This window comes from Nerophis lumbriciformis, linkage group LG27 (genome assembly GCF_033978685.3).
Source record: "Nerophis lumbriciformis linkage group LG27, RoL_Nlum_v2.1, whole genome shotgun sequence".
In the NCBI taxonomy this organism is placed as follows: Eukaryota; Metazoa; Chordata; class Actinopteri; order Syngnathiformes; family Syngnathidae; genus Nerophis; species Nerophis lumbriciformis.
Genome location: NC_084574.2, coordinates 15,980,001 through 16,005,124, shown reverse-complemented (window position 1 = coordinate 16,005,124; position 25,124 = coordinate 15,980,001). Strand labels below are relative to the sequence as shown.

Genomic DNA, 25,124 nt, shown 5'->3' with positions numbered 1-25,124 from the left:
TTTGTTGAAAATTCTGAGGAAATTGGTGCAGCTTTAAAAACACAATGATCTTAGACTTAGTCTCAGTGTATCTACAAAGCCAGGATTTAACTATTCTTGGTATCAAACACCTCCTTTGTCATGTCCAAGTACCAATCCAGTGCTAATCCAACAAACCGTAAGAAACGGAGGTAAAAACTAATCAAAAGGGTTAAGTTCACTTTTCTCGTGTTTGACAGACATTTTTGGGGAGTAAGGGTGCCAAATAACGATGTGTTCGAAGCAGAAGACATAAAACGGCAAGCTTTAGGTTCCATGTGGGTCGAGGAGGAGGAGCCACAGTCACCCTTTACTGTACGTTTGCTTGCCTAACAGAATTGCTATTGTGACATCCAGTGGACACATTTAGAACAGTTTCTTTCGTTAAAAAAAAACAGCAGGTCATTTTTATACTTGGCAAACTCAGCAGGCGGACCGGATTAAACGTGTTCGCGGGCCTGATCCGGCCCACAGGCCGTATGTTTGACACCCCTGATCTAACACAATTATTACATGTACGTTAACAGTCAAGAACGCCACACAACATATCTCAAACATTTTAAGTTTTATTTAACTCAAATTAATTTTTTAACATCATATAAAATAGGACATGGCACAGGTGGTATAGTCAATGAGCTGTTTACTTTCCTTCCTTAATATCATATTCTATCTCTGTGTCAATGAGGAAACATTTAGTTGCTGCCTTGGAGGTAGAAATACGTTTCAAATGTGGATGTGTCGCGGTCATTCATAAACCAAAGAAACAAAAATCAGTGGAAGCACATTTTAAGTATGATAAATACAATGTGTAGAGCTACAAACATACCTTCGATATAGCTGCAGAAGTAGTAAAACTGGTTTCAGTCACAACAGTGTTCAGTCTATGATTTAATAATTATATAACTCATTATCGCTAAGTCTTTGAGACTACCAACTTGAACATCAATATATTTTACCCTAAATCGTGCACAATGATTGATAAGAAAATATATGTAAATGTAACATAATATAGTGTCAATCGCCCTTATCACAGTAAGGGATAAACAAAACCTGTAGAAAGGTTAAACAATAAGCTATGGAAAAAATAAAGAGCAGTCTTTCAAAACATTTTGGTCAAAAATTATCTGCTCTTAAAACATGAAGGACAGCAATTTGTTGTCTGACTTAAGCCAAAAACGACTTGCATTTTCTCTGAAATAAGAACATAATAACATGGACTGCACAAGGGACCCCCTTGACACAATAAAAGAGGATCTCTGCTGGAATCTGGACATTTGGCTGAGGATACCGAGGAATTATATTCAAGTGAACACAACTACAACAAAAAGAAAACAAGCAGATTTGCCAATTTATATTTCCATATCCAGATGGAGAGTGAACAGGTGTGACAATAAGGTTCTTTGTAGGATTTTCGTTTTGATGCAAGGGCAAGGACTATATTTATCCTCTAATAAATCCGTCTTGTAGCATAGTCTAATACCATACTAGCTGCTCCAAGCAAAGCAGGTTCTTCCAAGTCTGATGCGACCACTTTGGTGTTCTGGGCAGGTAAGAGGGCTCTGCTGGAGATAATGCGCTTCACAGGGTCTTGGTAAAACGAGGCCAAGACACCAGATAGGATTACCAGTGAGGGGTTGATTGTGTGCAGGATGTTGATAATGCCAACGCCCAGTGCTGTGGAAGCTGCAAAGAGAAGTAAGCCGAAATGAGACATGTTTAATGCAGCAATAAGGAAGTGGAGCTGTATTGCACCTAAAAAAGGCTACTGAATTTTTCAGTGGGTTTTTGCTCTCACATTAAAATACTATTTTTGCTTGTCAGTTTGCTCTTTACGGAAGTTGTTTATAACCAGTTACTTTTCCAACAACAATACATTTAGTTTGGGGGTCAGCAACCCGCGGCTGTGGAGCCGCATGCGGCTCTTTAGCGCTACCTTTGTGGCTCCCTAGACCTCTTTCAGAGATGTGTGAAAATGGAAAAAGATGAAGAAAATTATATATTTTTTGTTTTAATATATTTTCTGTAGGAGAACAGACATGACACAAACCTTCCTAATTGTTAGCAATCCCACTGTTTATATTAAACATGCTTCACTGATGAGAGTATTTGGCAAGCATCGTTTTGTCCTACTTTTTCAGCGATCCTTGAACTCATTGTAGTTTGTTTACATGTACAACTTTCTCCGATGCTGCCACAGAAAGACGTGTTTTATGCCACTCCTTCTTTGTCTCATTTTGTCCACCACACTTTTTACGCTGTGCGTGAACTTTGTTCATTTTATTGATTTGCTGGAGTGCTTATCAGGCATATTTGGTCAATCCATGACTGCAAGCTAATCGATGCTAACATAATATTTAGGCTAGCTGTATGTACATATTGCATCATTATGCTTCATTTGTAGGTATATTTGAGTTCATTTAATTTCCTTTACTTATGTCCTCTGTGTATTTAATTTATATTTGCATGTCTCATGACACAGCAGTATGTGATATTGGCTGCATTTCTCATAGTTGTTTGTGTGCCATGTTGTTCCAGACCACAGCAAACGTGACTCAGGTTGCAAAGATTGTAATAAATCCATTAGAAAAAGACAGCCTGCCGTTTCCTTTAACTTGAAAAACCACATCTATACCTTTGGCCATTCTGAGTCAGTCATTTCCAGAAGTTATCTCATCCTGTGAGAAGTTTTACTAATGATTTCCAATGTTGCAAAAATGTGCAGAATAAAAATTAAAATACAACATTTCTGTCAACAAAGATTTGCGTCAGCCTTTGATAGTAGGCTAATATAGCTAATATAGACACCCCGGCTGAGTCATACCAGTCTATAAAAATGGGACTCATTACCTCCCTGCTTGGCACTCAGCATCAAGGGTTGGAATTGGGGGTTAAATTACCAAAAATGATTCCCGGGCGCGGCCACCGCTGCTGCCCACTGCTCCCCTCACCTCCCAGGGGGTGATCAAGGATGATGGGTCAAATGCAGAATAATTTCGCCACACCTAGTGTGTCTGTGACAATCATTGGTACCGTATTTTCCGCACTATAAGGCGCACCTAAAAACCACAAATTTTCTCAAAAGCTGACAGTGCGCCTTATAACCCGGTGCGCTTTATATATGGATAAATATTAAGATTCATTTTCATAAAGTTTCGGTCTCGCAACTTCGGTAAACAGCCGCCATCTTTTTTCCCCGTAGAAGAAGCGCGCGGTGCATGCTGGGATATGTGACGTTTCATTTCCATTTGTGTGTTTATGTAAAGACCCCAAAATGGCTCCTATTAAGTGTGTTGTCTGTCTAATTATAAATAATGCAGACGAGGCGTGTTAACTGAGTTCTCAACGTTTACTCACAGCGTGCTCATAACCACATTCTAACTGCCAGCACATACAACAACGCTTCTCAGGGCTACCGCGCATGCTCGTCACTATCGTTGCATGCTGGGTAGTGTAGTTGTTATATTTGCTAGCTCATAACATCACATTAAGAGACACGCTTACGCGCTTAATTCAATACTCGCCGTCATTCCGGGTGGATTGACAAAAGACCTCCAGCCGCTAGATATTGGTGTCAACAGGGCATTCGAAGCTAGACTGCTAACTGCGTGGGAACAGTGGATGACAGAAGGCGAACACACGTGACGTTCACCAAGACAGGGAGGCAGGGAGACAGCGCCAGACGACATTTTGGATCCCACATTCGCCCAACTTTTCAATTCGGACAACGAAGGAGAATAATTCGAGGGATTTATGAATGAAGAATAACTTCAGAAAGTGAGCGTTATGTTTATTTTGTGTGTTGTGACATTAACGTTCGAGCAACATTATGTTGCTATTGCTCTGCACTATTTTGAATTTGACTATGTTTGTGATTTGCGTACATTTTGGGAGTGAACAGAGTTGTTAGAACGCTGGTTTTTAATATATTATTAAAGTTTGACTGACCTATCTGACTGTTTTTTTGACATTCCTTTAGCGCAGTTAGATGCGGCTTACAACACCGGGCGGCTTATAGGTGGACAAAGTTTTGAAATATGCCGTTCATTGAAGGCGCGGCTTTTAACCCAGGGCGCCTTATGGTGCGGAAAATACGGTACTTTAACTTTTTAACTTTAACTTACATCATGTGTTGCCTTCATTACAAGACTTATATAAGGCTTTTAATTTTAATTTGCGGCTCCAGACAGATTTTTTCTTTCTTTTTTTGGTCCAATATGGCTTTTTCAACAATTTGGGTTGCCGACCCCTGGTTTAGTTGGATGAAGACCTAAGCCCTGAATGCTTTTCATATTCAGACATTACACTACATGTGAATGTGATCCACATTCAGTAGTTGGGGTATTTTTACCCAAGAAAAATGAATCAAACATCACAAATATTTTTAAAATAATATATACTTGTTCTTTTGTAATTACAGAGAATTCGAAGGATTGGAGATATTTGGGTTTTTATAAACTTTGCTGTGTTTATGTGCTTGTTTTAAGTTCTGACCCTTGTTGAGAGCAGCTTCAGCTTTGGCGTTCCCCAGTCTGGCTGCACTGATGAGGTGAGCAGCGGTGATGGGTTCCGAGAGCTTCATATCCAATCCCTCCACTTTTAGCTTCTCATCTGAAACACACATCATTATTTCAGTAAGTTTTCTTTCATTATACTGTTTTTGTTGGCTGTCATCAGATTGGGTTAGCCTTGTTTCTTCCATACATTTTATTGTGGTACCTTGCTTTTCGTACGCCCTCTTTTCAAGCAAAATTTCCACAAAAATGTTGCCTGTCTAAACATTAATGTAACAAAGTAGTCTGTGTGCCCATGTGTAATTATGCGGAATAATAATCCCACACGCTGCTTTTGTTTAAAAAAGTGAAACTGCAAAATAAACCACCATGCAGCCAAAAAAAGTTGCGAGTGAAAGGACTTTGATAAAAAAGGTGGGAAATACTATTGAATTCTATAGAGTACTCATAGCAAAGTACAAAGGTGGCTTCCATGTGTCTCTTCTATCCAACAACTCCACATATTGCCACCTTTGCAAACAAGAGTATTTAATAAAGGTAAAAGTGATGTTAAATGTTCATTGATCCATTTAAATCAAAGTTTTAATGTACTTCACATTGATTTCTGCATGTACAACTCGGAATGGGCAATATGTCCTAAAATCTAAAATCACAGCCTCCTGTGATAACGATATATATCACAATGTATTATTTGGTATATAAATGATAATAGAACTTTTTCAAGACAAGCTACAGTAACATTGCGTACTTTCCGGTTGTATTTTTTTTGTCAAAACTATTATTGTACTTGTAAATTTGCTGCTAATGGCTGGTTACTTTCTGCTGTAACATCTGCACTTCTAATAAAATGTACCTAGCACTAATTCTCCTGTTTTTGGACACTTCACATTAGTTTTGGTCGATACACAAATTTGGAGTATCAATACCAAGTAGTCACCGAGGCAGTATTGGTCATACCAATGCTGATACTTAAAATTTACGTGATCATTTAATGATTACATTTTTGATCACATTTATAATCAGACAAAAAAAAACACATGACCAAATATCAAGATCGATTAAATATTTAAATGATTTCCTATTATTTGCACCGATTTCCTGAATCCTTTGGTTCTTTCCCTATATCCGGGTATTTATTTCCTGAGTTGGTAAACAATAAAAAAAACGTAAAAATATTTTTTGTGAATAACAATAATTGATCTAACCGCTGTAGTATCGACCTATACTGATACTATACTTGGTATCGTTTCTAAAAGTGGGAATCTTTGGGCACCTCACGATTTGATTAAGATTCTGGGGCTACGGTTCGATTATAAATGAATAATTTATACATCTTTATTATATTGTAAATTAAAATGTTGCTGTATATTGACACTGTATTGTATATTATTATGATTATATACTGTATTGTAAATGTATTATAATCAGTTATTAATAGTATGTGTTAGGGATGTCCCGATCCAGGTTTTTGCACTTGCGATCCGATACCGATATTGTTTTTGCATTTCCGATCCGATACCGATACTGACCGATACCGATACTGACCGAGACTGGCCTATCCGAGCATGTATTAAAGTTTAAAGTTATTTAGCCTACTTAGTTGTCAGAATCATGTTGAAAAGGGTTGAAAAGTACTCTTGATAACAACTAGCCAGCTGAATTAGGGGAGTTTGAATAATACACAATGGTTGGTAACAAGAAACTGACCTGTTTATTCAAGGATAAACACAAAATAGACAAAATTATACATGACAAACAGAAATGGCATCATTGAACTAGGGCTGGGTGATATGGCCTTTTTTTAATATTGCGATATTTTAAGGCCATATTTCGATACACGATATATATCTCGATATTTTGCCTTAGCCTTGAATGAACACTTGATGCATATAATCACAGCAGTATGATGATTCTATGTGTTTTGATTGATTGAGACTTTTATTAGTAGGTTGCACAGTGAAGTACATATTCCGTACAATTGACCACTAAATGGTAACACCCGAATAAGTTTTTCAACTTGTTTAAGTCGGGGTCCACTTAAATTGATTCATGATACAGATATATACTATCAGATATATACTATCATCATAATACAGTCATCACACAAGATAATCACATTGAATTATTTACATTATTTATAATCCAGGGTGTGGAGGGGGGCGCCGGATGTAAGTGTCAAAAAGACAGCCAAAAGAGTTTGATATGAGAATAAATCTAAAGTTAAAATATAGGGTAGAAATGCATCCATTTGCAGGAAATGTAGTCTTGATTTTCAAAATGTTCTTTCAAGGCTTGCATGTCTACATTAAAACATTCTTCTTCATACTGCATTAATATATGCTACTTTTGAACTTTCATGCAGAGAAGGAAATCACAACTAAAAAAATCACTAATTTTTTCATACGGTGTTGATCTGGAAATTTTTGCCTTGCATTTTGATGGTGTGGACGTGTGGCACCGAATGGAGATAAGCGTCTCGACAGACGTCACAATATTTGAACAATGATGACGAAAACTGTTGTCTCTGTCGTGTCCGTGTGTCGAAAATTGTTATGCGCTTATTTTTTTATTTGATTTTGTGCGTGGCATAGATTTGCCGTGCGCAGAGGACGCTTGAGCAGGCGCGCACCTTAGCGGCTGCGCTAGCATCACAGCTAACGTTAGCCATGCCGCTACCTCGCTCTCTGCTGGGAGAGGACGTATACGTATGTGACGTATGACATGACAGTATGTGACGTGTGTAAGAAGGTGCGCTCACTGTCTGTGAGAGGGAGACACAGGAAAGAGTGAGAAGAGCCTGTCGTGTAATGCCAGCAGCTAAAAGCAACTGCGTGAGAATTGTGGATGTGTTGAAGGTGTGCTGGAAAATGCGGAACGGAAATTACGGAGCAGCAGAAAAGTGGAATGTATTATTTAAATAGGTGCGTTGGAAAACACGGACTGGAGTTTTTTTTTAAACTGGATCTGGATCGGCATTTTCCCATGCCATGCCGATACGCAATTTTTGGCAAATAACGGCAGCCGATCCGATCCAAATATCGGATCGGGACATCCCTAGTATGTGTAAAAGTGTCCTCTTTTGGCTACTGAGATATGTGGTATTGCGTCATTTCCGGTTTTAGACATTGGTGCAAACAGCATAGATGTGGAAGACTAGATACGTGCCAGCTAAATTACAAAATAAACGTCCAAACTTCATTGATTTATTTGTTTTGCCTTCTAAAACCAGTCACCCTAAATTCAAAGACGTGTGTCATCTATTAACTCATTTATGTGTTGTCGCACTGGCACAGTGTCGATATTATTCTCTCCTGATTTATTAATCTACTTGCTAATTTACTCTTCTCATCTGGTTACTCCCTGCTGTAACACAGTTCCTATTAGCCTTCTGTTGAAGAGTACAAAGCACTTATTTATTTCTTGTTTCGTTACTTCGCACTCAAGCTAGCATGGCGTCGCGGCTTGCATAGCTTGTCCCTACTCTATGTACTCGTGCTAACCCTAACGCACATGTAACATTAAAATAATGTTGGCTAATAGCTACCCCGTGGTTAGTTAGAACCAAACCTAGAACTAACGTTTAGAAAACATTAGCATTAATGCGGCATTTTAGAACAGTCAGTATTTCAAGGTATGTAAATAATCGATACTTGATTATTTGTCCATCGATCGTTCTCGCTCTAATCGTGATGCATCGGAAAATCACCCATTTTTGCCACTTCTTATCGTTACTGTCGATAATTGTATCACTCCGCCCACTTTTGTTTACATCCAAGAGCTCTAGCAAGGGGTTAGCATATCGTCCTGTGGTGTGTAGTGTAGCAGGGTAGGCTATTCATCGTCCCCCAGTGACAATATTTGTAAGAAACTTAACTTTATTTGCCGCCTTGGAGGCGAGGATTGCTGACTTAGAAGTGGCTTTGCACATTGCAAGTATGTTAGCCGCAAGCAAGAAGCATTGACTTAAGGAGGCGTTCGTTCGCTTGTCGCTGTCAAATTTGCGGGACACAAAATGCGTCCAAAACCCGCATTATCACAATATAATGATAAAAGCTTTATCGCCAAATTTTATATTATTCATATTGTATATCGTGCAACCCTATTTACAACTAATATTATTGGCCCTAGTGTGTGAATGTGAGTGTGAATGTTGTCTGTCTATCTGTTGTTGTCTGTCTATCTGTGTTGGCCCTGCGATGAGGTAGCGACTTGTCCAGGGTGTACACCGCCTTCCGCCCGATTGTAGCTGAGATAGGCTCCAGCGCCCTCCGCGACCCCGAAGGGAATAAGCGGTAGAAAATGTATGAATGGATGGAAAATGTGAATGGCGTTAATATTTTTGGGTGCCTGTAACTTTATAATTGGATTTGCTATATTTCTTATTGGATTTTTTTGTTTTCGTCTGACCTTTAGAAAGAGATTACGAAAAAACGAGGCACCACGGTGTAGCTTTTGCAGGTGAAAAAAGTTAGTAAAATACTGCTGGGGGGCATTTGGACTTCCTTGAGTATTCTTGCCAACTGCTAGATTAAACAATAGCAAATGCAGCTATAAAGTTATAATCTTCCACATATTCAATAACAAATGCAGTTATGAAGTTATAATCTTCCACATGTAAGGATAACAGTTAGCTTAACCACATTCCCAACCATTATATAACTGGATCGTCACTGACCATCTATCAGTTTTTTGGCCTCTCTCTGCAGGGCCATGCCAGAAGCGTAAGCCTCGATGCATCCTCGGCTTCCACACGAGCACTCTGGACCGTCTAAGGAAACCATTATGTGACCCAGCTCAGCGCCACAGAAAGTGCTGCCATGGACCAGCTCGTTGTGTTGGATGATCCCTCCTCCAATCCCTTTACGCAGTCAAAAGGTGACATTCAGTAGGATAAATCTACATACTACAATAACCATAATTAATTCATTACGTTTATTTGTTTTTTCTATTTCATCTAAGACGACACAAATGACAGAACGAGTATGACAAATCTGCTAACTCACCAGTTCCTGTAATGACGGTAACAAAGTTTTCCACTCCTTTACCATGACCAAATTTCCTCTCGGCCAATGCCGCACAGTTGCCGTCATTGTCGACCCAAACGGGCAGGTGCAAGGCGTCAGAGATGGGTGTTCTTAAGTCTACAGAGGTCCACTCCTGTATTAGCTTTGTCGAGTCCAGTACCACACCATCCTGTGGGTTTACACGCCCGCCCGTAGACACTCCTATTTTGTAAATATGTGGAAGAGAGGTAGAGTTTATTTTCCCATAACAAAAAGTTATTTTTGTTTTAGGAATTGCTGAGTGTGTTTATTTTCATACCAACACCCAGTATTCTACAGTTGAGAGAGACCGCATCCTGTGTGGCATTTACACACATTTTCAATATAAGCTGCATTCTGGCCTCAAAGGTCTTTGGATTAGTTTGAGTATATTTCTTCACAATAATACCCTAAAGGACCAAGTAGGACATTGTATCAATGACAAGTAATAACAATGAGACAAGTCAAAAGTGAAGACTAATCCCACAGATTGGGTTTACCCTGGAGCAGACGATTGCCACTCTGAGGTTGGTACCTCCGAGGTCGATAGCTAATGCAGTTTGTGTCTCCAGGATGTGATCAATGTCCTGGGAGATACAGTCTTTGACTGGGGGGAAGCAGAAAGTCTTCTGAAGGGGCTCGTTCAGGTCAATGGATCGGAGGAACTTGAGAATGCGAGGGACAGCATTTCCATCACCATAAATTTTAGAGCTAGAGAGGCAGAAACGTTGAGAAGAGCACTCAGACTTGTTTTTTTTAAGCTAATATGATTTCCCTAAACCTCGAATACAGAATATAAGTCAAAAGTTTGATAAGACTTTCTCAATCTATAGCAGGGGTCCCCAAACCTTTTGACTTGGGGGCCGCATTGCGTTAGTAGACAATATGATTTGCCTGAGCGGCTAGGAGAGTAACAAACAGTGGAAAATGGATTAGAAAGGACAGATTTATAAAAATAATAATAAAAAATTAAAACAATAATAATTAATTAAAACCATTTTTTTAACTTGGGACTTCCCGCGGGCCGGATTTTGGACGCTGGTTGGACGGATTTGGGGACCTCTGATCTATAGCAATAGTAAATGTGCAAGACGAGTAGACCTTTGCATTCTGATCTAGAGTACCATTTTTGTGATGGGTTCATAGTTGGTCTGTATATGTATATATATATATATATGTATATATATATATATATATATATATATATATAAAGACATGCACCTGGGGATAAGTTGATTGGCAACACTAAATTGGCCCTAGTGTGTGGATGTGAGTGTGAATGTTGTCTGTCTATCTGTGTTGGCCCAGCGATGAGGTGGCGACTTGTCCAGGGTGTACCCCGCCTTCCGCCCGATTGTAGCTGAGATAGGCTCCAGCACCCCCCGCGACCCCAAAGGGAATAAGCGGTAGAAAATGGATGGATGGATATATATATATATATATATATATATATATATATATATATATTATGTATATATATATATATTATGTATATATATATATATTATGTATATATATGTACATGTATATATATATATATATATATATATATATACACATACAGATACACAGCAGCAGATATATATATACGGCAGTTACAGTTTTCACGTATCTCATCAAATATACCGGTATATAAAAACATGCTTTGGTACTCATCATAAGGGGTGTATATCGTTAGGATTTTATCAATACCAATACCACTATTCCTTACCGATATTCATTGGTACTATATGTAATTTGGTGTAAATAAAGATGAGAAAAAATATATGTATTTTACTACCATTTTTATCACCAAAGGAGTGTGTGACACCAGCAACATCATGTAACACATCACACAAGGTTTGCAGTACAAGGTAATGTCAAACGAATGCATACAGTTAAGCTGATAAAGTAAAATAGTTTAAAAAAAACGAGATTAATATGTGTTGCCGTGGTTTGGCGACTGATTATTATTATTATTATTGTTACAGATGACGATTCCTGCCTTCTGTATCAATAACAGTCACTTACAGTATATTAACGGGGTTACCATAATAACTACACACCTAACACGACTAACTACTACTACTACTACTGACTTGTTGTTGTCGAAAGATCGTAAAGATTAGACTGGGTGTTTGCACTGAAGAGGAAGCAGCGTTCACATTGGTCGTTTGGCTTAATAAGCAGTCAAACATGCTGCTGTCTTTCAACTTTATTCCATGAGTAAGTTGCCAATGTTTCATTAAGTTAATGCTGTTTCCCCCCCTTTGGGACAAATATTGCATTGAGTCGAGTTTTCAGTCTTTTTGGTAACTTTGTCTACAATTTTAAACATTTAGTGCTCAATTAGAGGGAAGCAGGCCTCACGTCATCACCTGCTGTCGGCGGCGGTCTATTAACTATGATGGTTAGCCAAATATAAAAAATACCCATAGCCGTATCATTTGTCCAGAATCCTAACGGTCTTCCTGGACCGATCCAATTAGGAACAGATACCAAAAAATACTGTTTTTTTTATATACTGTAGATCAGGGGTCACCAACCTTTTTGAAACCAAGAGCTACTTCTTGGGTACTGATTAATGCGAAGGGCTACCAGTTTGATACACACTTAAATAAATTGCCAGAAATAGCCAATTTGCTCAATTTACCTTTAACTCTATGTTATTATTAATAATTAATGATATTTATCTTTGTGGAAACACTGATCATATTAATGATTTCTCACAATAAATATATAAAGATACAGATAAATATCAATATGCAACACTTTATTTTTATATTTTCTCTAAGTGCACATTTTTCAAATTGAACATTTTCAAATGATCACTTCTAAGACAGTCTTGTGAAATCACAATATCCCATTTTAACTAGCTAGCCACTAATATTTTTATAAAAGAGGAGAAAACACACAAAAAATGAAAATTAAATTTTGAAACATAGTTTATCTTCAATTTCGACTCTTTAAAATTCAAAATTCAACCGAGAAAAAGAAGAGAAAAACTAGCTAATTCGAATCTTTTTGAAAAAATTAAAAAAATAATTTATGGAACATCATTAGTAATTTTTCCTGATTAAGATTAATTTTAGAATTTTGATGACATGTTTTAAATAGGTTAAAATCCAATCTGCACTTTGTTAGAATATATAACAAATTGGACCAAGCTATACTTCTAACAAAGACAAATCATTATTTCTTCTAGATTTTCCAGAAAAAAATTTATAAAAGAAATTCAAAAGACTTATTTCAAAGATTTAAATTTGATTCTACAGATTTTCTAGATTTGACAGAATAATTTTTTTGAATTTTAATCATAAGTTTGAAGAAATATTTCACAAATATTCTTCGTCGAAAAAACAGAAGCTAAAATAAAGAATTAAATTAAAATGTATTTATTATTCTTTACAATAGAAAAAATTAATTTACTTGAACATTTATTTAAATTGTCAGGAAAGAAGAGGAAGGAATTTAAAAGGTAAAATGATATATTTGTTTAAAAATCCTAAAATCATTTTTAAGGTTATATTTTTTCTCTAAAATTGTCTTTCTGAAAGTTGTAAGACGCAAAGTAAAAAAACAAATGAATTTATTTAAACAAGTGAAGACCAAGTCTTTAAAATATTTTCTTGGATTTTCAAATTCTATTTGAGTTTTGTCTCTCTTAGAATTAAAAATGACGAGCAAAGCGAGACCAGCTTGCTAGTAAACAAATACAATTTAAAAAATAGAGGCAGCTCACTGGTAAGTGCTGCTATTTGAGCTATTTTTAGAACAGGCCAGCGGGCGACTCATCTGGTCCTTACGGGCGACCTGGTGCCCGCGGGCACCGCGTTGGTGACCCCTGCTGTAGATCCTAACTCCCCATACAAAATTAAGTCAAACACAATAATCAGAAACCAGGGTTACGGTAATCATGTTTAGTTCTATAAAAGTGGTTACATGACCATACTGTACTAAGACATGCTTTCAGGTAAAATATGGATTATCTGCAAGGCGAGTAGACCTTTGCAATGTTTTGTATTGTAGATGAACAAAGACCAAACCCTTCTTTCATTGCAGTAATATTATGGTAGAAAGTTTCGTAAAAATTGTAAAAAATATGTAACACATACTGCTAATGCTGTTTTAAATGACTTATTGATACAAATCGTTTCATAGGGAGGTCAAATGAAAAGGTGATGAGCAGTGTTTACCAGGGATATCGCTTTCCAAACTGCAGCTGGAGGGCGTGGTAGATCTTATTATGCGAGTCGGCATCTCTCACATGGAGAACGTTTTCACCTTGCAGAACAGAGATAAGGATATTAAAAAACAGTCACAAGCTAAATACAACGGTCATTCTGTAGTGATAGTAGTACGATTATTATTGATATTTTACACTACCCCATTCTTACCTGTTTCTCTGCCTGTTTGTCTCGTTCCCAGGTTGATGACTGGCGTGCCAAAAGCCCCGGCCTCTCGTACTCCACAGCTACTGTTTCCTATCATGCAGCCGGCGTGGCACACCATCTGAATGAACTGCTCAAAGGGAATGTGCTTCACTGCCCGAAAGTTGGGATGCTGCTCGATGCCCTTTTTTCTCATTACGCGCACCATCTCCTTACTTCCTGTGTACAGGGGATGTATTGTGTCAAAGCTCACATATACACCATTAGAGCCCTATACTCTCATGTGGTTAAGGGAAAAATATCTGTGCAACTAAATGGATTCTAGCTGCACAGCATCCCTTCTCCTCTAATTTAGGTCTATAACTGTGTGCCTTTATCCAAGATGGGTACTTTGAGTGGAGCAAGCCCTAAATGTGGGCGTTCCCTGTCAAATCAGGCCTTCTGTGTATATTCCCATCAACTTAAGTGCTTTTGTTCTGACGTGCCTCTGAGGCTGTAATATGGACTACCGTAATTTCCCGACTATAAGCCGCTACTTTTTTCCCTCGTTCTAGTCCCTGCGGCTTATACGACGGTGCGGCTTCCGGTCACCAGGTGCGCGCACTACCGAGGATGCGCGAGACCGAGGCAGACATCTGACGCCAGGTAAGAGAGAGAGCAAAACAAAGAGTAGGAGAGCGTCAGCGACAGTTTGCGCGAAGGAAGTATTCATGCAAACACCCTCAATATGGAAAACAAACGGAGAAGTGCATATGATGCTGCTTTTAAGTTAAAGGCAATCGATCTGGCTGTCAAAGAAGGAAATAGAGCTGCTGCACGTACCCTTGACATCAATGAATCAATGGTGAGACGTTGGAGACGGCAGCATGAGCCGTTGATTCCACTGACGAAGAGGAAGGTTTTGAGAGCGAGAATAAAGGAGAGAGAGTGGCTGACGACGCCATTTTGGACCTGTTCTTCCCCGACACCGACGAAGAGGATTTCGGTGGTTTTAGTACGCAGGAGGAAGACGATGACACAATGATTAAAGACTGACTGGCCGCGGGACTGCACTTTTACTGCCGTGTTACAGGCGAGTACTTTGTATTACTTTGCACCGTTGTATTATTTGTACTCTGCACGAATGCTGTTCGCCATGTCAAAGATGTGAAAGTTTGATTGAATGATTGAAAGATTTATTGTTAATAAATGGGACGCTTTGCGTTCCCAAACAGTCATCTCTGTCCCGACAATCCCCTCCGTGGTAGCAGGAACCCCTATATACTACGGTAATTACACATCAAAATGCCTGCGGCTTATAGTCGGGTGCGGCTTATATATGGAGCAATCTGTAATTTCCACTAAATTTAGCTGGTGCGGCTTATAGTCAGGTGCGGCTTATAGTCCGGAAATTACGGTATATTGCTCTGAAAGTTTGGATGCAGTGTACACCACACGTAATAAAATGGTAAAAGCAACTGCCGGAAAACTATCAAGTCTATTCTGATCGCAACGATTGAGACACCTGGAAACATCCACGGAGATGAGGATAAAAGCAACATATAGTTACTTTTACTTAATCAAAAATCAAAATGTACATTGTTGTTTCATGAGAACGACCACAGCGCATCCATTATTAACATCCTGGTAATAATGGATGTTAAATAATACTTCTGGACTGTAATCATTGAACTGTGTGACTATTTAATAAAAATTCATACATATCGTAGAATCTATCAGTTGATTCGAATAATTTTTTTTGACAGGTAATGTTAAACTGTCACAACTTGCTCACACTCACACACGCACGCACGCACGCACGCACGCACGCACGCACGCACGCACGCACGCACGCACGCACGCACGCACGCACGCACGCACGCACGCACGCACTGTTGTCCATACAAGCCCCTCTGACGCGTTGCGGCTTCACAGACATTTATACTAAACAGAACTCTTGACATCACAAATAATATCAGTGTGGTTATAATAACAAAAATAAAGTTCCATCTATGATTATTATTCACATCCAGTCAGAAAGAAGAAGCTGTTGTAGCGTGCATACACGCACTACATAACCATGGCGACACATTAACGTGACAAGCACTGCCTGGATTCATACGGCCCTTTCAAATTTAAAGTGTTATCTTTTTCATAGATTTCAAATGTTCACACGAGCAAGAAGGAAAGGCATCCTGGCAAATTCTGCACGTTTGCCTAACTTACAAGGCTAGATGGAAGAATACGAGTAAGAGAAACGTGCATAACGCAATTGGGAGAATAGGGCCCTTAGAGCATAAATAATCAGCAAATTAGTCAAACAAAGCAAGACTAAGTAGCTTTGACTTCACAATCTTGGGTACTTTAACTTTAAAGGTTATAGAAACCACTCAAGAAAATATAATACGGAATATTCCTTGAAACCAAACTAACCAGCATCAATGTTGGGGAAAAGGATGAGGGTCTTTTTGTTGAAGGAGACAAGTGCATCCAACATGAGTCCATATATCTTAATAGAGTGCTGGATATCAGTGGTGACTGGGTGCTGCAAAGCCACAACGTAGTCATGATCCTGCACATTGTCGCCTGTAGTCAACAAAAATCACAGGAAATAATCGTATCTGTTTTTGTGCATGACCTTCTGCTGCTGTCCAACTGAAATGTGTTACATACCCAGCCAGCTCTTAATGATATCCATATAGTCTTCCCGGTAATGAGGAGAAAGCAGCTTATCGTAGGAGGGGCAGCCGGCCAGCAATATCCGAGAGTGGTCTTCACACATTGAGATGAGGTGCTGCTCTGCTCTTCGTGTGCAGCAGGCATGAAAGTGGGCCAGTTTACTGATGGCGTGGCGGATTGAGTCATCAATTGTGCCGCTTACCTGGAAAATTGGCGAAGAGGGGATTTGCTCTTATGGGCATTGTACACCACAAAAATAAATCTTAAAAACTATCCTTTCACTTATTAAAATAGACCCCAGCCAATGTCAAAATCTTTCAAACTGTTTTTTTTCTTTGCAGACATTGCGAGTCTCTCTTTATTGCCTTAAAGCAGCCGGACTTCTATGAGAGGGGAACTGCACTTTTTTTTAATTTAGAATTTTGCGTATCATTCACAATCCTTATGTGACACAAGAATTCTAAATGTGTGCATTGTGCATTCTAAATCGAAAAAAACCCCCCAAAAACTGCTAACAATGTATATAATGGGATTCATCTATTCAGCCTATAAAGCCCTCTAAAAAAACAACCAAAAACCGCCAACAATACTCCATTTACATGCTGAGACCTGCATATTAACCAAGTACGTTTGTATTAGCAACACAGTTATTATAAGACATAACATTATCAAAAAAAAAAAGTATATACATACGTACATACACACGCATACAGATGCACACACATATATATATATATATATATATATATATATATATATATATATATATATATATATATATATATGTATATATATTAGGGCTGCAACTAACAACTAATTTGATAATCGATTAATCTGTCGATTATTACTTAGATTAATCGATTAATAATCGGATAAAATAGACAAACTACATTTCTATCCTTTCCAGTATTTTATTGAAAAAAACCCCCCCAGCATACTGGCACCATACTTATTTTGATTATTGTTTCTCAGCTGTTTGTAAATGTTGCAGTTTATAAATAGAGGTTTATAAAAATAAATAAAAAAAATAAATAAAAAAAGTAGCCTCTGCGCATGCACATAGCATAGATCTAACGAATCGATGACTAAATTAATCGCCAACTATTTTTATAATTGATTTTAATCGATTAGTTATTGCAGCCCTAATATATATATATAAAAAAAAAACCACATATACATATATTAATATATTTAGGCATATACAAACATATACACATACATGTATATATTTAGGCATATACAAACATATACATACACACATATATATATACACACACACACATACCATAGGTGAGGACCTATGGTCATGAGCTTTGGGTTATGACCAAAAGGACAAGATCACGGGTACAAGCGGCCGAAATGAGTTTCCTCCGCCGGGTGGCGGGGCTCGCCCTTAGAGATAGGGTGAGAAGCTCTGCCATCCGGGGGGAACTCAAAGTAAAGCCACTGCTCCTCCACATGGAGAGGAGCCAGATGAGGTGGTTCGGACATCTGGTCAGGATGCCACCCGAACGCCTCCCTCGGGAGGTGTTTGGGACACGTCTGACCGGTAGCAGGCCACGGGGAAGACCCAGGACACGTTGGGAAGACTATGTCTCCCGGCTGGCCTGGGAACGCCTCGGGATGTCCCGGATAGAGCTGGACGAAGCGGCTGGGGAGAGGAAAGTCTGGGCGACCTCGGATAAGCGGAAGAAGATGGATGGATGGATACGAAAACAAATAAATAATGTAATTTGCAGTAGTCACTAACAGTAAAATTTTTATATCAAGTAGAGTGACATAATGATGGAATCACTGAATTCTAACAACATTTTTTTGGAATCATCCTGTAATTTCCAGAGCTAACACCTACATCAGAGTAAATCACGCAATGTTGCAAAATATGTTCATTGCTTACAGTCAGCCCTGTCTAAAATCTGGACCAAGTACAAACATCACGGGAAGGTTGTAAAAAGCAAGCATGAAGCTCTCATGAAGTCTGCCATGATTAGTAGTAGTAGTAGTAGTAGTAGTAGTAGTAGTAGTTGTTTATAAGGGAAATAGCGACAGTTGCGATGCGCTCTGTGAAATCAATGTGCCCCCAAAAAAAGTTCCGGCAATGCTTAAAATAACTAAAACATGGTAAATATTACATGGTATCATGAATGTGCCTGTTACCTCATTACACACATACTTACACCACGTACAGCATAAGAAACGTTGTTGGAGGTTTTTGTATAGGCTTTTAGAGGGGTTTATTGGCGGAATAGATCGAATCCCCATTACCTGCATTGTTAGTTACCTGTTAGCGATTTTTCACTACAATGCACAAAAAATAAAAAGACGTGTTCTTGTAGGGATTGTGAATGATAGGAAAAACTACCACAAAAGTGCAGTTCCGCTTTAAATACAAATGATTCATTTTAAGCAGTCATTCAAGAAAAGTATCCTCACCTCTCCTCCCTCCAGATGAAGTATTCTAATGTTCATCAGCGCAGCAGAAGTTGCAAGAGCCAATGCATCAAAACGATCTCCATGGACAATGAGGATATCTGGCCGCAGTCTCTGTAGGACATCCGGAAGTTTGACCAGCGCCAACCCGACACTCTCTACCATGGCGGCCTCATCCTCTCCTCTCACGATTGTGTGCAGTTTGGAGCTGATGTCAAAGTCATCCTGCTCAATCATACGAAAAGTGTTCCTACGCCACAGGGAGAAGACAAACAACAGACAAAGTTGATTTCATGAGCTTAATAGTTTGTAGAGTTTTGAACTCATATACAGACTGTTAGTAGAAGGTTGTGGGTGGAGCTTACCCATAGTCATCAATGAGATGTGACCCAAGCACAACTACATCCAGGTCAAAGTCATCAGAGTGGGATTTCATTCCAAACATGATGGGAGCCAGCTTTGAGTAGTCTGCTCTGTTGCAGGTTGCCACACACACCCTCAGCCTTTTCTTACTCTACACACATGGAACAACCATACATACAGTACATGATATTACTTCCTTTTATATTACTGTACACAATGTGGTATTTAAATCATACATTTACACTGATGTAATTAATGCAAATAATTTAACTTTGAGTGCTATGAAAAGTAAAAGTGAAACTCTTTGGACACCTCTCAATTCGATTACGATTTAGAGCAGGGGTGCTCATTACGTCGATCGCGAGCTACCGATCGATCTCGGAGGATGTGTCAGTCGATCACCAGCCAGGCATTAAAAAAATAGTCCTAAAAATGAGCGATCATAAATCTTCACTATGACGTCACTTTCGTCACTTGATTGACATTCACGGCACCCGAGGGTCTTCTGAGATGACGCTGGCTGCTGCCAGCTCATTAAAATTACCGACTGGAAGGCGAGAAAAACTTTATTTCAACAGACTCTGGGGCCGTACCTGTCGTCAAAACTCCAAAGACCGACTGCACAGTTGCGCTAACAAAACGAGTCTCAGAAAGCTGGCGTGCACAAGCTAGCAAGCTATGGAGTTTGCCGACAATGTATTTCTTGTAAAGTGTATACAAAGGAGTACAGAAGCTGGACAAATAAGATGCCAAAAACCAACCACTTTCATGTGGTATTGGACAGAAAGGAGGACTTTTTTCTCCTCCATTCGAAAATGCGGACGTTTTTAGCATCACTGTCTGATTCCAATCAATGCAAGTCATCACAATCAGGTAATACACCGACTTATATTCTTGTCTTCATGAAAGAAAGGAATCTATATGTGTTAAACATGCCTGTATTATCTTTAAACACCTTAACTTGTTAACAATATTAACTATGTGTTAAACATGCTTGCATTATCTTTAAACACCTTTAACTTGTTAACAATATTAACTATATGTGTTAAACATGCTTGGATTATCTTTAAACACCTTTAACTTATTAATAATATTAACTATATGTATTAAACATGCTTGTATTATCATTAAACACCTTTAACTTGTTAACAATATTAACTATATGTATTAAACATGCTTGCATTATCTTTAAACACCTTTAACTTGTTAACAATATTAACTATATGTATTAAACATACTTGTATTATCATTAAACACCTTTAATTTATTAACAATATTAACTATATGTATTAAAAATTCTTGTATTATCATTAAACACCTTTAATTTATTAACAATATTAACTATGTGTGTTAAACATGCTTGCATTATCATTAAACACCTTTAACTTATTAACAAAAACATATTTCATAAATAAGTAAATATAAATTATATATATGAATGAGGTAGATCCCCACGACTTGATCAATTGAAAAGTAGCTCGCCTGCAGAAAAAGTGTGAGCACCCCTGATTTAGAGGCTATGATTAGATTATAATTTTGTGTATATGCACTACGACTGTCAAAAATAACAAGTTAACCAATGTGATTAATCACAAAAAAGTATTGAATCAATCATGCATGTACACAGATTAATCACACAATTTATTTTGAGCGCACATGGTCCTTTAAATTAACCACAGATGGTTACCTGAAAGGCGGCAAGAGTCAGGTCAATGTATACGTCTATAAAAAGACGAGTGAGGAGACTCCGACTGGTGTGGTCTCTGGTAAATTTCACTTCAAAATAGACACCCCGGTGAGAGATAAAAATGTTACCAAATTTTGGGCAAATAAATGACGTGCATTCAAGTAACACACTTATAAAATGTTCCTCTATGACATTTTGAGAATAAAATTGCATTTGTGTTCAAATAAGGGGGTCTTTTTTGAGTTAATTAAAACTATGTGAGCGAGTTACCACCTGTGTGATTAATCGTGATTTTTCAAAAGTGTGATTAATCTGATTTTGACAGCACTTATATGTACATATTGTGCCATTTTTGGTTTTTGGATGTGATTGCGCACAGCATATACAGTATTTTGTATATTTGTATATAGTTTGTTTTAGTTTTCGTGCCTGCGAAAACCATGGAATCCCAAGACACTTTGCCCCTGATCTTGTGGCATTCCCTCTTTTTCTGGCTGAAAGACTTATTGTTTTGAAATGGAATGCAACAGCAACTCCCAGCTGCCACACCCGCTCGGTTGGAAACACTCTTATTTAGTTTAATTGGAGAAGATTAGGCGTACAATCATTTCAAAGGGGGCCCTCTACCTAAATATGTAAAAGAGACGGAGGTCTAACCCAACCCGGATTTAATAGCCATACAGAAAACAAAATGCATTAAAAAAAAATCTTATTTATTATTATAACGCTTTTGGGAGGCATCAAGAATATGAATGTGTGTTGCTATATGTCAGGGGTCCCCAAACTTTTTGACTCGGCCGCATTGGGTTAAAAAAATTTGGCCGGGGGCCAGGCTGTGTATATATATACATATATACATTGTCTTTATAATCTGTTTTGTCATTTAACATTGTCACGTTATCGATGGGAAAATTCATTTTTAGACAATATAATAAATTATTTTCAACCCATATTCAACTGAATGCACTACAAAGACAAGATATTTGATGTTCAAACTCATAAACTTTATTTTTTTTTGTTGCAAATAATAATTAACTTAGAATTTCATGGCTGCAACACGTGCCAAAGTAGTTGGGAAAGGGCATGTTCACCACTGTGTTACATGGCCTTTCCTTTTCACAACACTCAGTAAACGTTTGGGAACTGAGGAGACACATTTTTTAAGCTTCTCAGGTGGAATTCTTTCCTATTCTTGCTTGATGTAAAGCTTAAGTTGTTCAACAGTCCGGGGGTCTCCGTTGTGGTATTTTAGGCTTCATAATGCACCACACATTTTCAATGGGAGACAGGTCTGGACTACAGGCAGGCCAGTGTAGTACCTACACTCTTTTACTATGAAGCCACGTTGATGTAACACGTGGCTTGCTGAAATAAGCAGGGGCGTCCATGGTAACGTTGCTTGGATGGCAACATATGTTGCTCCAAAACCTGTATGTACCTTTCAGCATTAATGGCACCTTCACAGATGTGTAAGTTACCCATGTCTTGGGCACTAATACACCCCCATACCATCACAGATGCTGGCTTTTCAACTCTGCGCCTATAACAATCCGGATGGTTCTTTTGCTTTGGTCCGAAAGACACGACATCCACAGTTTCCAAAAACAATTTGAAATGTGGACTCGTCAGACCAGAGTACACTTTTCCACTTTGTATCAGTCCATCTTAGATGAGCTCAGGCCCAGCTAAGCCGACGGCGTTTCTGGGTGTTGTTGATAAACGGTTTTCGCCTTGCATAGGAGAGTTTTAACTTGCACTTACAGATGTAGCGACCAACTGTAGTTACTGACAGTGGGTTTCTGAAGTGTTCCTGAGCCCATGTGGTGATATCCTTTACACACTGATGTCGCTTGTTGATGCAGTACAGCCTGAGGGATCGAAGGTCACGAGCTTAGCTGCTTACGTGCAGTGATTTCTCCAGATTCTCTGAACCCTTTGATGATATTACGGAGAGTAGATGGTGAAATCCCTAAATTCCTTGCAATAGCTGGTTGAGAAAGGTTTTTCTTAAACTGTTCAACAATTTGCTCACGCATTTGTTGACAAAGTGGTGACCCTCGCCCCATCCTTGTTTGTGAATGACTGAGCATTTCATGGAATCTACTTTTATACTCAATCATGGCACCCACCTGTTCCCAATTTGCCTGTTCACCAGTGGGATGTTCCAAATAAGTGTTTGATGAGCATTTCTCAACTTTATCAGTATTTATTGCCACCTTTCCCAACTTCTTTGTCACGTGTTGCTGGCATCAAATTCTAAAGTTAATAATTATTTGCAAAAACAAAAATGTTTATCAGTTTGAACATCAAATATGTTGTCTTTGTAGCTTATTCAACTGAATATGGGTTGAAAATTATTTGCAAATCATTGTATTCCGTTTATATTAACATCTAACACAATTTCCCAACTCATATGGAAACGGGGTTTGTAGTAAAGTGATATTACAGTTTATGATAAATAGTGAAACAATACTGAAATAAAAGATCCAGAGGGAAATTACCTTTGTCTGAGATGCTATACTCTCGTTATTACAAGCCTTTAAGCAACATGAAGATTATTATTTAAGGGAAAGCTAATTCAATGCTTTAAACTCTTTTTGTGAGGCATGCAGTATGGCTCTTTTTCTAATAGATTATTTTCAACATAGAAAATAGTCGTACCTGATTTTGCTCGTCCATCTTCTCCTTCTTCAGCTTTTCTCTGCTTTGCATTTTTGTGTAGTAAAGCTCCTAGAAAAAAACACACGTAGGCGTCGCTAAATCCAAATTACAATACATGACAGGATTGTGTATTGTTGTTTGATATTATTGCATGAAAAGAAAGCTTAAGTCCACAAGAATGCATTCCATTGTATGTTACAGAATCAACACCTAAAACTAAGTTGAAATGTGGATTGTTCTTTGACCTGCTCACGCGCTGCTGTGCAGGTTTCATATTGGGAGGAGCCATTTCAAACATTTAAAAACGACTCCTCATCCACCTCACAAAACATATTCATGTAGACCATGTTATTGTTTGGCATTAAAATGTATACTCTTAAACAAACGGAAACTCTGTGTGTGTTGATACGCCTTGTTTATTAATCCGCCAATGAATCATTGACCACTCACAAAGTGATGGTGGCGAGTGATGTGCGATACCAATGATATTCTTTCCGATCGCGGGCCAAATTTGGCCCTTGAGGCAATATCAAATTAACATTAGAGCTGGCCAAACAAGAATGACAAACACATTTCGGGAGAACAGCCGCACCGTAACACAACATAAACACAACAGAACAAATACCCAGAACCCCTTGCAGCACTAACTCTTCCAGGACGCTACAATATACACCCCCCGCTACCACCAAACCCCGCCCCCCAACCCCGCCCACCTGAGCCCCGACATTAATGAACTAGCATCCCAGAAAAGATGCCAGGTTGGGCACATCAGATTAGATCAGTGTGTTGCAAACTGAGCAGTAAAAAGGCCTGAATGGTTGATTTATTCATTATTTTATTTTCAAATTTATTAGCCTGTGGAAAAAGTTAATGTTGATATTTACCTCAGAAGACTGCCAATAGAAAAGAGGCATGTTTTTTTGTTTGTTTTTTGAAAGTTGATTTTGCATTATTAAGTTATATAAGCGTTGCTTGTTCCACGTTCAGTGTTAAAGCAAATCATTGTAGCAAACTGAGCAATAATTAACGTTTTATTCATGCACTTTCTCTTGCTACTTCAAGGCTTGAATGTTTGATTCATTCATTATTGTTATTTTATTTTCAAATTTATTAGCCTGTGGAAAAAGTTAATGTTGATATTTACCTCAGAAGACTGCTAATAGAAAAGAGGCATGTTTTTTTGTTTGTTTTTTGAAAGTTGATTTTGCACTATTAAGTTATATAAGCGTTGCTTGTTCCACGTTCAGTGTTAAAGCAAATCATTGTAGCAAACTGAGCAATAATTAACGTTTTATTCATGCACTCTCTCTTGCTACTTCAAGGCTTGAATGTTTGATTCATTCATTATTGTTATTTTATTTTCAAATTTATTATTAGGCTGTGG

The 25,124-nt window shown here is 38.3% G+C and overlaps 1 protein-coding gene across 2 annotated transcripts in view; it reads right to left on the bottom strand.

The window, feature by feature from the left end:
* Positions 1-566: 566 nt before the first annotated feature.
* gne (glucosamine (UDP-N-acetyl)-2-epimerase/N-acetylmannosamine kinase) overlaps positions 567-25,124 on the bottom strand; it is a 41,547-nt gene continuing 16,989 nt past the window's right edge. For both annotated transcript variants that reach the window (XM_061922800.2, XM_061922799.2), the window contains exons 2-14: positions 23,741-23,809; positions 19,395-19,543; positions 19,033-19,279; positions 16,594-16,801; positions 16,354-16,506; positions 13,948-14,160; positions 13,747-13,834; positions 10,072-10,282; positions 9,852-9,981; positions 9,533-9,754; positions 9,205-9,387; positions 4,510-4,626; positions 567-1,701 (exon numbers count right to left, since the gene is read on the bottom strand). In XM_061922800.2, the coding sequence (XP_061778784.1) occupies positions 1,466-1,701; positions 4,510-4,626; positions 9,205-9,387; positions 9,533-9,754; positions 9,852-9,981; positions 10,072-10,282; positions 13,747-13,834; positions 13,948-14,160; positions 16,354-16,506; positions 16,594-16,801; positions 19,033-19,279; positions 19,395-19,543; positions 23,741-23,791 (2,208 nt within the window). In that variant the 5' untranslated portion in view covers positions 23,792-23,809 and the 3' untranslated portion in view covers positions 567-1,465. The remainder of the gene's footprint in view (positions 1,702-4,509; positions 4,627-9,204; positions 9,388-9,532; positions 9,755-9,851; positions 9,982-10,071; positions 10,283-13,746; positions 13,835-13,947; positions 14,161-16,353; positions 16,507-16,593; positions 16,802-19,032; positions 19,280-19,394; positions 19,544-23,740; positions 23,810-25,124) is intronic.